The 17,557-nt window shown below is 40.6% G+C and overlaps 1 protein-coding gene across 1 annotated transcript in view; it reads left to right on the forward strand.

Moving 5' to 3' along the window:
- Window positions 1-6,940: 6,940 nt before the first annotated feature.
- tmtc2b (transmembrane O-mannosyltransferase targeting cadherins 2b) overlaps window positions 6,941-17,557 on the forward strand; it is a 93,342-nt gene continuing 82,725 nt past the window's right edge. Inside the window, exon 1 of the mRNA XM_061677188.1 lies at window positions 6,941-7,384. Coding sequence (XP_061533172.1) covers window positions 7,302-7,384 — 83 coding nt within the window. The 5' untranslated portion in view covers window positions 6,941-7,301. The remainder of the gene's footprint in view (window positions 7,385-17,557) is intronic.

Below are 17,557 nucleotides of genomic sequence, written 5' to 3' on the forward strand. Positions count from 1 at the left end.
TTATTATTTCAGACAAAAATACACATAGAATAGGTCACCAAATAGAATAGGGTTGATGTGCCTGTGGTGCTTGGCCCCTGTTGGGGTTGGTGGTGTGGATGCTGTGCCCTGGGGCGCTCACTGTGTCTTGGTGAGTGGTGCAGTCGTGGCCCTTGGGTATGTGGGTAGAACTGGGGGGTTGTGCAGCTGTCCTTTGGGGTGTGACTATACAAAGTTGTGCTGTCTCTGCGTTCCCCAGCTTGGTCCTTTCCTAGTGGCGACCCACGTGGTGTGGCACTGCCTCTCTGGCCCTTCGTCTGCTCCTGGGCCTTCTGGTCTTGCAGGCATTACCTGGCACAAAGGGGCATATATCTGGCATGGCAGGTTAGACCGGTGTTGGTATTTTCGTAGACCAGCGCAGCCCTGCAGATCCTAGAAAGGCGGGCTGCGCCACCGTGGGTGTGTTTACAGCCGACTCCATTCGCCAGCAATCAAAGCGGCTCCTCTCATTCCCTTTAAATGCGACACGATGACAGTCTCGACGGAGACATCTCTGTGCGGAAGAGGACGATGTGTAATCGCAACAATCTGTGCATGAGAGGAGCATTTTAACTGCTCTTGGCTGGTGTGGCAAGAGACAATTGAGCTGGTGATAACCGTTGGTGACTTAAATATGTCCGCGGACCTCAGTATCTGTCTGCCTGTGCCCCAAGCATATTCATTTGCTGTATCTATATGTAAAAATGGTTTTATTGTCTTTAGGGACTCTCAGTTGTTGTTTTTCCACAGCCAGGCCTCAGCTTCTGTAGAAGCTTCTTACAGAAGCTGTTTATCTCGTTGAAAGCCCCTATATCTGCCTCATATTGTCATGGTAAAGACATACATACTTGCCATTGGCCAAGCACTATATGGGGATGTGTGTTCTGTGGCTCAATTGCGTGAGACAGGACTGCTCCCTCAAAATGGGTTAATTTCGGCAAGACAAGAAATAGTAGTGTAAAGGTCTTAATTCTTGATTCTTGGGGAATTTGATGAAAGCATGTAACAGACAGGTTAAGAAAGTCAAGCTGGGCACTGTTTAAAAAAAATAAAATGTATCATTACCTTTCTTTTCATTTGGATCAAGATAGATAGTAGGGAAAGAGACAGGGCCAAGAGACACCTGAATTGATATTTTAAAAGATCCCTTGCTTCAATAGTTATTTTCAATCATCTGCTGAACAAATTATCTCAGATCAGATGGTATTCTCATCAGAGGCATTTTGAACAAAAATAAATAAAAAGCCTGGAATTGATGTACGAGTAGCAGCCTTATAAAAACACAGGTTTACATTCATGGGCATCCATCACACATAATCTGTCTTTGTTGAGCATAAAGAGAAGGAATCTTGAAATCCACCTTATGTCACCTGTCACATCGCAGCAATAAAATATTGGAAAAGTTTCCAAAACTAAAGTACCAGTCGTGGGACTTTTTTAGGTTGTGAAGGAATCCAAAATAAATCCTGTGCACTACAGTTAGAAAGCTGACAGTCGTCAGTGTGTGTTTAAGAGGCAGAGAGTTAGAAAGAACAGAGATGGTCCCTTGAGTGAAGTGGTTGATTCATAATGCTAGAAAGACATTTTCTATGGCTAAGTGTGCGCGTGCGTGCCTGCGTGTGTGTCTCCAAATGCTGGTCAGACATACATAAGCCTGGAATGTCAAAAATAGCACCTTTTATTCTGATTCTATTTCCTTGAAATTACAACAGAGATGTTTCGGCTCACCAGCCACGTTACGGTCAAATATTTGTGTCATGTTTTTTTTTTTTCTCTACAGTTTCTTGGGTGACTGCTGGAGGGCAGTCTCATGTGGCACACCTGTCGGCAAGGTATTTACAGTACGTAGAACAGAGGCAGAAAGACAGCGACAGATTATCGACTCGAATTGCTCGTCCCCCAATCTTTTAAGTATTTCATGTTCTCGAATTCCTATTACTTGCTCGTTGTTATCCGGTGTTCTGCGCGAGTACCTTTATGTTTAGTTTTTTTTTCTAGTTCCTAGTTTTTTTCTAATCTTGTGTAGATTAGATTCATTTTATTTTTTTCTATTCCTGCCGTCATCCTTCTGCTGTGACTCAGCCCGCATCGTTTAGTTTAGTTTAATATTTGTAGTATTGGTTTCACGTCGACCTTTTATTCGACATCTCCTTTGGTTTGTACTTTTTACTATTTTTACTCGCGTGTTATGTGCTCTTTTGGGGGGTTATTATTTACTCTGAGCTCACTTTTATCCCACACATTAAAACGTTAACAAAAATTGTTTGTTTTTTTCATCACTTGAAGAGTATACCCAGATCAACTCCCTAACACCTTGTCTATGTACTTTTCTCTGTTTTATTATTGACGCCTATAAAAGCTTCATAGTTCTTTCTTTTTCCATACATTATAAACTAAGGCCATTACTGTGTGGCTCATGGCTGGAGATATCAAAATTATCCATGGCTAGCATGCTCTGCTGTAATTTCACCTGGCACATTACAAAATCTGCTTCATTTATTTCAAGAAAAAGCTGCTTTGGAACCGTTATGGTTTGTATTTTTTGGCGGATTTAGTTGTGAGAGTCATGCATAACAAACTCTGTCCAAAACCTCACTCATACTGGTACCGGTGAGGTTTCAGTCATGGTCGTCATTCTGGTTTAATCTTCACACCATTCTTACCCACTACGAGTTGTGCAGCTGCTATTTAACTCACTGGAAGATACAAGAATTTTCCTTTGCACTCATTTAAGTTGCATAAAGTGTCTTATAGAATTATGGGATAGGTTTGTGAAAGATTAATTAAGATGTTCATGCACAACTAAGGCTTACATTTGCAATGCAGGTCTGATTTCCAATTCAGATTTAGTAGGTCCAATTTGTTTTGACTCCATTCGGAATATAATCGACTAAATGATGATAAAGAACTTTGATGATAGTGTGGACTGGGTTGGATTACCAGTGTCTTGAAGCAATTGAGGCAAAATGCAGTGCACAACTTGGCTACAACCAGAAGAGGTGCTGTTGATTCAAGAACATCATGACAGCTATGGGAAGTATTGTAAATTCCAGACGGACATCAGGTAAGGCAACTACGCGTACTGAACACCTGACACAACCTGCATACACACACGTTAAAAACACAGATAAACAACTACAGTATATGCCCGTACAGAAACAGGAGTGAGAACAACGGAGTGACATAGACAGATACAGTGGCAGTTCTAGGGGGGGTAGGGTGGCCAGTGCCCCCCTAACACTGTGCCTGGACCCCCCCCCCCCCCCCCCCAAACAGTTACTATGCAGTACTGTAGTAAGACAGCAGCATCAGCAGCTCATGCACACCAACTACAAGCTTGCTGCAGAATGAAAACAAACAAGGAGTCACTACACAGAACAGAACCTACACTTACAGTAAAAACAATACAACAAAAACCAAAAGGTAAGTAAAACACACAGGCAACTATTATGGGGTAACACAAAAACATCTAACGTTACGATTGACACATAATTACTGCATGTAAAACATGTCTCTAGGCATGCCGGGAAGTATGAGTCCACTTCTCCTGGCACTACAGTATGCACTGTAAATATGTATTAAAATAGTGATATTGCAGTGGCGTGAGTGTGTTTGTGAGTGTGCGTGCAAACATGCTGCATGTTTAAAATTGCACACCTCTGACAAAACACCGGCACCCTCAGTAAAACTGGTCGAGAACTGCCACTGGACAGATACCAGTAACTTTGGAATAGCCCCACATTCCATCCATTTTCTGAGCCGCTTATTCTCACCAGGGTTGCGGGATAGCCCCACATTGTTTTCTTCAATTATTGGATATTGCATTTCGAAGCATTTACTGGAGTTTTGACTTACGAGGGGTACATCGTTTGGGTAGATGTGAGTATGTTACTGATCGGCACATTTCGATGACATCCAGCTCGCAATTACAGGCTATATCTGATCTGTCTGCTTACATCGGAGTCACATTAGCAGATGAGTATATGTATGATTGAGGCCTGATTCTGATCTGAGGAAATCTGATTCCATGGGAGGATTTCTTTTTTTTTTTTTTTTTTTCCACCACACTCCACTTATACTGCCATGACACATATTACAACTGTGAAACATAAGGGAAACAATTTGAAATAGGACTGTTTGAACCATGTTGTGGAAATACAACCTTACAGTTGATGCAATGATGGTTAAAAATTGTGCAACTCCTTTGAAATCGTATTGCGTGTCTGTTATTCAGGCAAGTATATTCTAAAAGGAATAGTAAGCTTTAACTGGGTGCTTTGATAATACTGTGGGTTTACTGCTCAATCTGCTCAGTTGAATTGCTTTTCTAAATTGGAACTGTTTTCTGCGCATCTCTGAACGAGGGCATGAGTGGTGCATTTGTGTTTATGTCTGTCTGTATGCCTGCCTGCCTGCCTGTCTGTCTGTGTTGACTTGTAGTTATCGCCATTTTGATTTGAAGTAACCAGAATTCATGTAAAGAGAAGGACTATCAAAGTGAACCCAAAGTACCATTAACAGTTAATGGAGCTGCCACATGCATAGAGTGGCTAACCCCCATACGAAATAAAGTAACTTGCACACAAATGGTTCTTATTTGACAGATGCATGTTTCATTTACTCGACCTGATCAGACTACTATATTTTTATGACTGCGATATTAACTCTCAGTTAAAAGGTAATTTGGTTCTAATAGTGAAAGACTGCATAAACAGTGTCAAGATTCATATTCTGAGTTAAGGTCTCAATCCATCATGTGTTCCCTAAAGGCGTCTAGTCTGCTTTTAAGCACAGACTAAAAAACATAAATGCACAAGGGCTCACTTAGAAGAGTCATAAGATTATTTGTGGCTGTTAGTTAAAAGGCCTCAGGAAAGCTCAGAACACATCTGCAAATCACAGTCCATTGCCCCCATGATGATTAAAATGATAAACAGTCTTTGCTTGTAGGCCATAACATTCAAGCTCTAGGACAACAGTCAGCTGGCACTGTAAAAAAAAAACAAAAAAAAATTAAGAGACATTTTTTCTGTTTTCGTAAAAGACACCCAGTCTGGATGGACTGGGATGGACTGGGCATGTTCCCATACCACTAGTCCTCATTAGTGTGTGCATATTGTAGTTGACTTGTACTGGACTGATCACCAACCAATCGCAGGGCACAGATGAACAACCATTCACATTCAAACATATGGGTAATTTTTTTTTTCTTCCGTTAACCATTAACCATGTGCTACCATTAGACCACCAGGTGGTCGGAAATATCTACCACAAGCCTGTATAGATATTATCAATCTTCTTGTTTCACATTCCCTTGACTCTTCCTGAAAACCCACATATAGATAAAGCTTCTTGGCTCGGTGCAAAGCCAAAGCTAGCTTTAAGCACTACTTTTCTGTCTTACCACTCTCACGTTTAGTCTTCATCTTTTCCACAAGGATGTGATTTTCCTCCTCAGACGTTATCCCAAACCAGCAATTATCTTTCTGCCAATGCAGTGTCCCTGTAATTCCTTCAAACCATCCATGGTCCAAAGACATTCAGGGAGGTCTTCCTCTTGCATGCAAACAAAATCCCTGTGCCCTTTTTTTTTCTCCCTCTCTCATTTGCCAACACACGCATTTATTTTACACGCTGGTGGATTTTTCCCTTGTGTGGCACTAAAACATCGTCGTAAACTTTGGTTACCATAGTTCCTTACAAAAACAAACACTTAATAAATTACATTTTATAGAAATAGTAGTCACTTATACGGTATATTATGAAACTAACTAACCATCTAACTAACTAACTAAATAACATCAGTGTTGTGCAATGAAGCCTCTACTGAAACAAACCTTAATCAATAATCAGCAACCTTTGAATGTCAGCCAATATTTGCTTTAAGGGTTGAGCATATTTTAAATTTCTCCGGTTTCCTTCTTTGTCTTTTCTGCTTGTTGGCATTTTACTTTAGGTAAATAAAATATTCTCTTTGAAAGCCTCTCCATGCAATAAAATGTCAACAATACAGAATATGGACTGGTTACAGTTTATGAAATTGACAATAAAACAGGATTTTTCAGACAATCCTGAAACTGGTAATATAAATGTTGTATCATCAAATCAGATAATTTGTAATTTCACGAAAAAATATATGATAAGAGTTTTTTTTTTTTTTTTTTTAAACTGAAAAGAACAAGACATTATTGAAACAAATTAACATTTCATCATCGGGTACCCCTGATGTGACACAGTCAATTGTGTCAGCTAATCACAAATGCAGAACAATGACCCACACATAATAGGCTTCCTTTAAATTTAACCGGATTTGTATTTTAAACATTAATTTGATCAAACTTATATGACGACTGAAACAAACAAACAAAAAAACCACGTGTCATCACTGAATAAGAAGGGAACTGTGGAACCACAAGCGAGGTGGGACAAAGCAACAGGATATTGCGCATGCGCTGTAGCTTAACACGCCACATGCTGTTGTGCCGTAAATGGAAGCATTTACGCAAACAAAACCCGGAAATATAAGTCGTTGTAACGATGAAAGATAAAAGCGTTGCTTCAAACGATTAATATCAGAATATAATTGCAAAAATACAATCAGTATATGAAAACAAAAATAGTAGAAATGCTTAGTAAGATCTCTGGCGTTTTTGCGCAAGGTTTATATCACTTTGTGGGTAGCTGTTTAGTAACTACTATCAAATATATTTTTTAAAAAATGTAATAACTGTCAGTATGACTGCTACATATTTAAAGTCGCTGTATGTGCACTATTGTCGAATACATTTAATTTTACTACCGTTCATGAGCGGAAGGTTTTTCTAACGCTTACCTTTATTTTGAAAGTGTAAGCAGAAGTTGCTAGTTTCATTACCGCTAGCTTAGTTGTGGTCAGCGGCTACCCAGCCGCGGTCTCGCAGCATCAAGAGTGCGGATCCTCCTGTGGAAGGGAAGGCGTGTGAAACCGTCGCGTCGTCACACGTTGACTAAACGTTTCTGCTGCATGATTTTTTGTCTTCCTTTTTTCCTCTCTCCTCCTCTCCTTGGCGAAGTTCCAGCGAGATAAAGAGCTCTCCGCCTCTCAGCCAACATGGGTTAGACACGCCGCGACCCGTGCAGTGTCCACTCGGTGCACTTGAAGCGAGGATGGGGGGAACCGGACTTGTTTCCGCACAGACACCCTGACAAAGGCAGCGACTGCGAGGGGAACGCACGTTTGGGATTTTGCAATCTTTGATTCTTCTTTTGAGTTCTACTGTTGGACCCACGTCAGGCGAAGAGAGATGTTTGCAGAATTGCTGTGCAGCGCCGCGGCTCTGGTCCTGTACGTCAACACTCTGGGAGCGGATTTCTGCTACGATGACAGGTACTTGCGTGGGCACATGCCACTCACACTCAACTCCAAGACACTGCATTTGCACGACGAGGGAATTCATTCATCAAGACGATACATTCTGACCGCCATTGAATTATTCAAACCTTTATACATCACAGACGTGGTCTTGAACCTCGTTAAAGTTGGTTAGGGTCGAGCTCCAATTTAGTTTCAATAAGAGGAGAGGTCTGTAATGTGCGTGATGCTTATGTGTTGTGTATTAAATTTTCCAGAAAGTAAAGTAGTCTTGAAGAATTTCCTCACCGCGTGCAAATAATCGAGCTCAGAGAACAAATCACTCCACAGAACAAGTCCCAGAACTGTTCCAATGTGCAGCCTGCTGGAACTCTCAAGTATGATGATTTCCCCCCCCCCCCCCCCCCCCAATCTATTTAAAATAGACTGGGTTGTCACTCTTCACTGGGAACCATCATTTTGGAGAGGAAAAAGCACCACTGTTTGATATTTGATGGCTGAGTGGATGTCGCTGCCTCAGGCTCATTTATTTCTCATGCACAGTCTGTGATATAGGTCAGTAGCTTTTCTCCTTTGGTCTCTTTTGTTTTTGCAGCCCAGTTTTTTTTGTTTTGTTTTTTTTTTAAGTGGGTTACACAAAGTGATTGCTAATATCATGGATTCTCATTAGTTTGATCAAATATACAGTCGACATAGAAGTGAACACATTCCTGTTAAAATACTGTTTTTGTAAAAAAAAAAAATAATAATAATAGTACATATAAAGAAATTATGGGACATATTGTATAGTGGAATTTTTAGTGGCGCATGTGGTTTCGAGAGGTTCTGAGTTAGAATCTCGGCTCCGACCTTGCTGTGTGGTGTTGGCAAAGGGTGTGCTCCCTGTGCTTGTGTGGAGTTTCTCCGGGTGCTCTGGCTTCCTCCCACATTCCAAGAACCTGCTTGTTAGGTTAAGACATAGGTAAAGACTCTACGTTGACCCCTGGGGTCAACGAGTGAGTGTGTGCGGTTGTCTGTCTGTACGAGCCCTGTGATTGAATAGTCGCCATTCTGGGTTTGGTGCTCTCTTTCCCAAAAGTCTGCTGGGGTATTCTCCAGCTCACCCCGCTACCCAAAACAGAATAAGTGCTGAAAAAAAAAAAGAACAAATTCAGTTCGGTTAAAAATGAAACAAGACAAATATACAAAATTAAATACAAGAGCTGAAACTGAACAACAAAATAAAACATTGAGCAAAAAAAAAACCAACAACTGAATTTCAATTTAAGGATTGGCCCAGCCACGTCAAGACATAAATCCAGTTGAAAATCTTTGGGACGACCTGAAGAGGGCTGTGTACAAGAGATTCCCCCTGTGTCAGACAAATTTGGAGCACTTTTCCAAGTCAAAATGTGCCTCGCTGATAGATTCCTCCCCAAAAAGACTGAATGCTCTGATGAAATTAAACACGGCTTGAAGTATTGTTTTTAGAATGGAGGTACTCGTGCATCCAGCTTCCTCTTTCAGTTTATAATTACTGTGTAAAGGCCACATTGTATTTTCTGATGATGTACTGTATACCCATAATTTTATTTTTTTTTTTAGTATAAAAAGGTATTTTAATGAATGTTGTATGCTCACTTTCTATATTGGCCGTAGCTCAGGAACGTTACGAGTTTGCATCAACGACGCCGTGTGTATTTTTGACATATGTTCCACCACTATTCCAATACAGCCCGAGGATATCATTCAGTGAAACAAACAAGACATTAACACCCTCCACACCAACTACTGCCATGATTCCTTTACAATACTGCTAACTGCTCTGTATATAGAACGCTTCCTGCGAGAAGAAAAACAAATCCCAGGGCAAGTTATTCTGCTGGTGTAGTTTTTCTTTCCCTGCAGTGTGTTTGCTGTACTCGCATTCTAGGCTTCGTAGGCGGATCCAGCTCTCCTGTTTAAGACAGATGTTGAATGTCCATAAAGCCGTTAAAGAGTGGTAGCAGAGAGGTGAAAGGTGACTGCTGGAGAGATCCAACAGAATTTCAAAGTTTTAGTGTAAGACAGCATGCCAAGCCCTGATTAGTCTGTGAAGAGAGGTTATTTATCGCCACCTGAGCTGTGATCCAGCCTATTCCGGGCCTCTGACACAAACGCTGCAATCCCGGCCAAGAATTTTTCAATATTTTATTTGATGTGTTCTTAGGTTTGACAGGTTGTTCTTTGCAGGCTATCTGTCATCCAGCGCTATCTGTTTTGAACAGCACGTGTTGCACTCCGGATCGTAATTAGCAGCAGTCTCCTGTCCCCTCAGGCTCTGCTGGTGGTGAGAAAGCAGCAAGGAGAGGCGGCTGAGCCAGAGCTATCTAATTTGTCAAAGTAAAACATTCCCAGACCCACACGGTGATATAACTTGCTAATAGTGTGCTTGTGTGAGGAGAAGCCTGATATAATTTGGTGATGCAAAGCAACTTCGAGAACGCCGCTTATGCGAATGATGACATATTCACCTTCGAGGTTGCAGACAAGATTGATTTGTACGGCCTAAAAATGTACAAAGTTGTGGGAAATGCAGATATCACCAATAGAGCTGCACTCAGAGGAATGCAATATGGATACTTTGTCACAGTGATCCCAGAACCAGACAGTGCCATTGCCTCTGGCTAAATCAGTACACCAGTTTAACTCAGTTACTGATCAAAGTTCAGGGTTTTTTGTGTACTGTATATCTGCGTGATTTAGGGCTGTCACTATCACATATTTTTAGAATCAATTATTCCATTCATTAATCCAGTAAATCGTGTAAAAATTTATTTTGCATTGAAGTTTATTGCAAAGATTTTTTTTCAGATTACTGCTATTAAGTGATTGTTGTTGATTATTTGGTATAGTTTAATGATTAAACCAAACCAAATAAACAACAATTAGGAATTATACACAGGAGAGAGTGATGTTGTACTCACCAACCTTTTTTAAAACTGAGAGCTACTTCTTGGGTACTAATTAATGTGAAGGGTTACTAGTTTTATATACAGTTCTAAGTTAGCTTAAGGTTCAACTACATGCCAGTTATATATATATATATATATATATATATATATATATATATATATATATATATATATATATATATATAGTATTATTTATAGTAGAGGCTGACATTTTTTTCGGGATTCCTACCGGGTCCCGCAGGATTCCTGTTGGATGGGAGTGTATTTCACCATTAATAACATGATTTGGTCAGGGCACTTGGGCTGGGCACCTCCCTGGTTCCTGGGGGGGGGGGGGGGGGGGGGGGGGGGGGTCGGTGGTCCTAGTCAGTCCCCTTGTCCACTCTGATCCTCTGTCTGTCCCCCAAAACTTTTTTCTGCCCGGCTGCATTTTCAATAAACATCAGATTAATTAAAACATATAAAAAGAAGCAGAGGGAGTATTTGTGTTGTGCAACCAAACTGTTCCAGCACAAAGGCATACAGATCCACCATTATGCAAGGCCACAGCAAGGCCACACTATGGCTGCAAATAATGCCCGCGGATGGCAGACATTTTTGCTAGGACAGGTTTAAAAAAAAAAAAAAGAAGGGAAAAAATGGGAGGTAAAAAGGATAGGAGTGAGATTCTCTATAACTTTGACTTGGGACTGGGATGGAATTGGACCTATCTCTGTGGCAGTGGGAAGGATTGGGAGGGGATGGGTTCAGTCTCTCTGGGAGTGGGAGTCAAGCGTCAGCCTCAAATTCATACTATGGCTGCAAATAATAATATTTTATTTTTGTTGGTAATAGATTAAAGTGACTATTTTTTTTTTCCATGAATTGATAATGATTCAGTTCCTGGTTTGGTCCATAACATGTATGAAATAGGCAAAAATATTGATCATAGTTTTACAAAGTTAAAGCAGATGTTTGCAAATGTCTTAGATAATCAGCCTGCTTTCATGAAGGACTACAAAAAGCAGAGAATATTTACTGTTGAGATTTGGGAGGCTGAAATCAGGGGATTTGGACAATTTTAAGTGAAGCAATGGTTCAAAGCGATTATTTGATTAGCAAAATAATTGTTGATTAAATTGATCACCAATTAATTGTTAATGGATTAATAGTTTAGGATTAATTGTGACACCTCTAGTGTGACTAGACTTCCAACAAGGAACACGTGTTGCAACACACCAAATTTCAGTTTGGCACTACAATGCAAAATGAGCTTTTGGCTTTCTTAATTGTCATTCTTTTAGTAACGAAGGTGTTTAAAGAGAGCATTGAGTTGGACCAAAGTCACACAAGTATCATCAATAGTTGGGTCGACTGGTTACACATTGATCTGAAGCAATCTGATGCATTCCCATAAGGTCACAGTAAAGAAAAACTCACTTGCCACATTCTGCACACTTGTAGAGTCTAAAACAGGAGTGACTAACATGGTGCCCGTGGATGGCAGGCAGCCCCCATAGACCGAACAAGTAGCCCATGGGCCTGTTCTAAAAATAGGGACATTGTGATTATAGAAATGATCATTTGAAAATGTAAACACTTAGAGAGATTTACTGTGTACAAAGTGTTGCCTATTGTTATTTTTCTCTTTCCTACCTGCAGTGTTGGGAAAGTTCATTTTCTATGCGAACTACTTCAAAGTTCAATTCACCGTTCCAAAAATGAACTAGTTCCGTTCATAGTTCATAATTCAAAATTTTGAAGTAAGTTCACTGTTGCCCCCCCCCCCAAAAAACCCTCCTTTATATATATATATATTTATTTATTTTCTTCCCACCCAATAATGTATATTGCTGATGGGCTATTATCTCACAATACTGGCATTTCATTTCCACATTGTTGCCACCCATTCAGTCCACACTAGTAACCAGCAGCAGCTAGAATATCAAAAACATGAGGAAAACGTGTTGCTCGAATGGTCTTTTTTTAAATGAGAAATTAAATAAAAACAGGACTTTTGTTGTTATAGGTCAGATGATCTTCCTCCTGTTTTTCATAATGATGCTGCAAATTACTGAAATACTGCAGCGTATTAGCTCACTATCGGCAAGATTTCACGTGTCAATTGATCCACAGCTTCACTAAGGTGAATGCGTGATTTCCATTTGAGCTGCTGAATATTTTATACCCAGAGCCTCAAGCCACACGTTCTCATTTTCTTACAGTTCCCTGTCAAGCACTGATGATAGATGTGTTGAACTGCACCATCCTCATTTTTTCATGCGATGTGGTGAGGTTTAACTGTAAAAGGATGCTGCGAAGGTTGCGGGCTTGGCAGCGGTGGTCATGCATAGTGGTCGGACAGTTGTAAGGCAGGGCCTTAGTGCGTTGGTTTTATTAGTGAGGATGAACTCTGCGTTGCCGGCACGGTGGGCGACTGGTTAGCACATCTGCCTCACAGTTCTGGGGACCGGGGTTCAAATCCCAGCCCCGCCTGTGTGGAGTTTGCGTGTTCTCCCTGTGCATGGGTGGGTTTCCTCCCACATCCCCAAAACATGCTTGGTAGGTTGATTGAAGACTCTAAATTGCTCGTAGGTGTGAATGTGAGTGTGAATGGTTGTTTGTTTATATGTGCCCTGCGATTGGCTGGCGACCAGTTCAGGGTGTACACCGCCGTTCGTCCGAAGATAGCTGGGATAGGATCCAGCAGCCCGCGACCCTATTGAGGATAAGCGGGAAAGAAAATGGATGGATGGAACTCTGAGTTACCTACCGCAGTCCATCTGAAGCATCAATTTTTTTTTAATTTGTGGATTCAGTCCCTCCAGTCCACAGTGCACCTTTAGAATAGACGAATACCCACAATGCTCATCTGTATCCGTTGTTGCCCCTTCCTTGGCCCCTCGTGTCATGGCAGTGGTCTGTAACTCTATATTGAAGGATGGGCTGGTTAGGGTTGTGGTTCTGTTGAGGGCCCAAGGGCGGCAACCCAGCAGTCTGACCATCTCCTCATTTTTCCCGGTCTGGATTTCTCTCTCTCCCCCCTGTAATTACTGTCTTGCCTGCATCTCTCGCTCCCTCTCTCTCTGTCTTCCTCCCTCACGCTTCCATGTCTGCCGTGAATCTATCTGAATACCCCCACAGCCTTCAGGCCTCAAGCTCCATCTTCCAGCATCTGCCTACAGATGGTCCTGTGTTGTTTTTCTTCATTCTGCAGCTTAAAGGAAAGGGTATGAAGTGGATGAAGAGGAGGCAAAAGAGCCATGCTTTATTGAATATTTTTTCTTGCCAGGAAGGAGACATCAGAAGTCTCAGATGTCACAGACATCATGTAGATCTCATGTAGTTGTGATTGCAAATATACATGATAAATTCTTTATCGATGCGTAGATCATTTTACACTTGAGAATATGTGTGTCCCGGGATGCACATTTTATGGAAACAATGAGTCCCATCCCTGGAAAAATGAGTCCCTGCAACCTATCTTCACGGAATACAGATACAGTAATCCTCCGCTATATCACGGTACTTGCCTAGCGGTCCCACTATATTGTAGATTTCTTTACAGTTGTTACTCTGTTTTTTAAACTGCTTGTACAATATTTTTGTGTTATTCATTGCTCTTGTTCTCTCTCAATATGTGTTTAGGCCTGCCACGATAAAACATTTTTTAGAACGATATGTTTTCTCAAAAACCTTCGCAATAAATGAAACTGTGGATTTTGTAATCATATTAGAGCATAATAAAGAATTGTACACATCTTACAAATTCTGCCCTGGTAATCTAACATATAGTATGAGCACAGCTGTGTAATATGCTCTCATTTGCTAAATAATAGTAAGCCTGCATTTCACAATCAGAGCAAATAAATAAAAAGAGAAAGTTATGTGTTCCAATAAAGCGCTTCACTTCAGAAAAGTAAAAGAAGTTACAATTTCTCCTTTTCTGTTTGGCAGCTTTTTTTTTTCTTTTTTCTTTTGTCCTGCTCAGCTGTTAGGTCAAGCAGAATGGAAGATCTGTATCCCTTTTATGCCGAAACGGTTTTACTGTGTCACAGGGGAGTTATTAAGCTTCCGCTGTGGTTTCTTAGTATTATAATTGAAGTTTATTGAGAATCAGAATCGAACAGAACAAAGTTTCTAGAGGCGAGAGGGAAACGAAGACGAAAGAGAGAGCAGTAATTGTAAACATGATGAGAAACCACAATGAAAACATTAAATATGAGTGCTGAATGGGGCTGTAGTGCTACACCCTGTGAGGAAAGGACAGGACAAGCTCGAACAGGACAAGGACCGGAGAAGAAGCATGTAGGACAAGGATCGTGAACCCGGCTGTAAAACTGAAGTGTGGTGGGATTGACTATGTAAATTATAAAAGTCTATAGGACGAGAGGATGAGTGAGGGGATCCACGAGCAATTCGCATATTCATGAGTTATTTGTCGCAATAATTGAGAGGCCCCACACCCAGTGAAAGAGTCCCAGGGGTGTGTGGTCTGTTTGGCATCTTGACATAACAGTGAAGTCTCAAACATCCATCCAACCATCCATTTTCTGTACCGCTTTATGCTAACAAGGGTCGCGGGCATTCTGGAGCCTATCTCAGCTATGTTTGGGCGAGAGGCGGGGTACACCCTTAACTGGACGCCAGCCAATCGCAGAGCACATAGAAACAAACAACCATACGCGCTCACATTCACACCTAAGGGCAATTTAGAGTCTTCAGTCAACCTACCAAGCATGTTTGTGGGATGTGGGAGGAAACCGGAGTGGCTGGAGAAAAGCCACGTAGGCACGGGAAGAACATGCAAACTCCACACAGGCGAGGCCGGAATTTGAACCCCGTCCTCAGAACTGCGAGGCAGATGTGCTAACCAGTCGGTCACCGTGCCGCCTAAGTCTCAAACAAGTTTACATATTTCAATTTAACAAATCTTAACAACTGAACCATTTTTGCATATTAGCCCACATTCGCCCTATTTTATCACAAATCCCTGTAAAACATGCATCTCTTGGGGTATGTGGTAATTTCGCACACACAGAATTTGCACATTTGCATTTTTTATTTTATTTTATTGATGTTCATGCTCTGATTAAAAACAACAAGTGACTCACGATTTTCTCAGTACTTGAGTAGTCTTTTCACTGTGTACTTTTTACTCTGACTCAAGTCATTTTTTGGAGGAATACTTTTTACTTTTACTTGAGTCACATTATTGTCATGTAGCAGTACTCTTACTTGAGTACAAAATTTGGCTACTTTACCCACCTCTGTATTTATGGACCGATAACCCGCTCTACTCTGCTTCTGATTGGCTACTGGCTCGCATTGCACTGGCTGACATTGTACTGGCTGACATTTTAGTGGATAGTGATTCGCTGAACCACTTCAGCAACACACACACACACATACGTGGGTAAGCAATGCTGTTCACCTGTGGACGCAGTTTCACCGTGCTTTATGCATCCCTGCTTATTTTTGTGAGTCTCAGATGCGGGATGCACATCAAATGAGAGCCCTGTAGATATACTGACTAGTTCCTCTAAATTAACTCTATTACAGAAGTTTGATGTTAGATGTAGTTTTCCCAACTATATACTAATGGTTAGTTCTTAGCTTTGGCCAATCTTCACCATGGTGGTGGTAGTTTTGAATGACCTAAAATTCAGTTTCCACAACAGAACACAGGAATACTTATGTTTGGCCTTAGATGAGGCTAAGAGGCCTTACTGATTATTCACAAGTATCAGATGACAACTCAATCAAGTCCTTCCTTAAATTTTTTATTCTGATTGACCTCACAGATTTCCTTTAACTTTGCCTTATAATTACAAAAGAGGTAAGCAATTTAGTGTGGTTTAATTATCTCACAGCAAAAGATGACTCTCTGTTATGTTGATACTGCTGGTGTGACCATCTTTCCCTAAGTCAGCCTGGAAAGATTTACTCAGACTATGACCACAAATAGATTGCAGCTCCATTTTCCTAAGCTCCATTTTCCAACAAATTTATTGCAAGGGTAAAAAATAGCAGCTTTCATCCTCCCCGCAAATACAAGGTAAGCTAGTTGGGTAGAAAAGAACTTGAATTACTTAAATTAATAAGGGACTTTCATATGTTTGTGGGTTGTTAACAAGATCCAATGGCATTTTTACAATTCTATAAGGATTTCGAATTTTACATGTGTTCAGTTCATGGATAGGTCAGGAAACCACCGACAAGATACAATGCTTTTTCTCCCTCACTTTCATCAAGTTCACATCTATTAGTTTTGACCTCCCGTGCTATTGTAAAAAGGTTAAGACTTTGTGTTGCGTTCCTTTAAGTCAGGCGATACTGAGAAAACTAAAAACTAAAACCTTCACAATATGCATTTGCAACTGGAGAACGTATGTACAGTGAGCGCCACTATTCGCGGGGATAGGGAATGGACCCAACCGCAAACAAGGCAGTGAACAGACTACAGTATGTGCTATTTGACATGCTTAAGCTTAATTGTATTCCCAGTGATTATTCCCAGTATTCCCAAGAAAACCATGGAAAAGGGCTAGATATCAGCTCGTAAAATAAACTATTTGATGCTGTTTTTGCTGTCATCATTATATTTGTCCAAACAAACGCACCTTCAGTTGTACCATGCAATAAAAATTAACAAGAAAGTGAAGAAACATGGTTGGTTTAATAAGAACAAACAGCAGCACTTCAAAATGATCAACATTTAAAATCCGTTTTGAGCGCAATGTAAACCTATAATAGTCAATTATGTTTTCATCAGAATCTAGTAGGAAATCATTAAAAACAAAAACAAAAACAAAACATTTTGCATAACATGAACATCACTGTGCCTGGGTACGTTGTGTGCCTGTGTCCTAAGGGTACTCCATTCACAAATCACTAACATGCTGCAATATATTTTCCCTTTAAAATGCTCGACTTTGCCACAATTTCGTAGCGGTTAAGGGTTTATGGTTGGGGCCTATTTTCTTGACATTCATTCTAATGAAAAACACGTCTTTTTCAAGTAACCCAAAATAGGTCTGATTTGTACATGTTTGCATACAACACACACGATCGTACCAAATGTACTTAAGAACAGGCCATTTTGTTGTCCCTTTAAGTGCAATACTTAACAATGCCAACAAATGTGTCTAAAATTTGTATGAAATATATTTTGTAAATTGGCAGTGATCAAAACACTCCATGATGGAAAAATATTGTTGTTGTTGTTTTAGATTTAAGTTTCAAATACCGTTCAACTCGCCATTATTGTAAGACA

The sequence above is a fragment of the Phycodurus eques genome, chromosome 5, assembly GCF_024500275.1.
Source record: "Phycodurus eques isolate BA_2022a chromosome 5, UOR_Pequ_1.1, whole genome shotgun sequence".
NCBI lineage: Eukaryota > Metazoa > Chordata > Actinopteri > Syngnathiformes > Syngnathidae > Phycodurus > Phycodurus eques.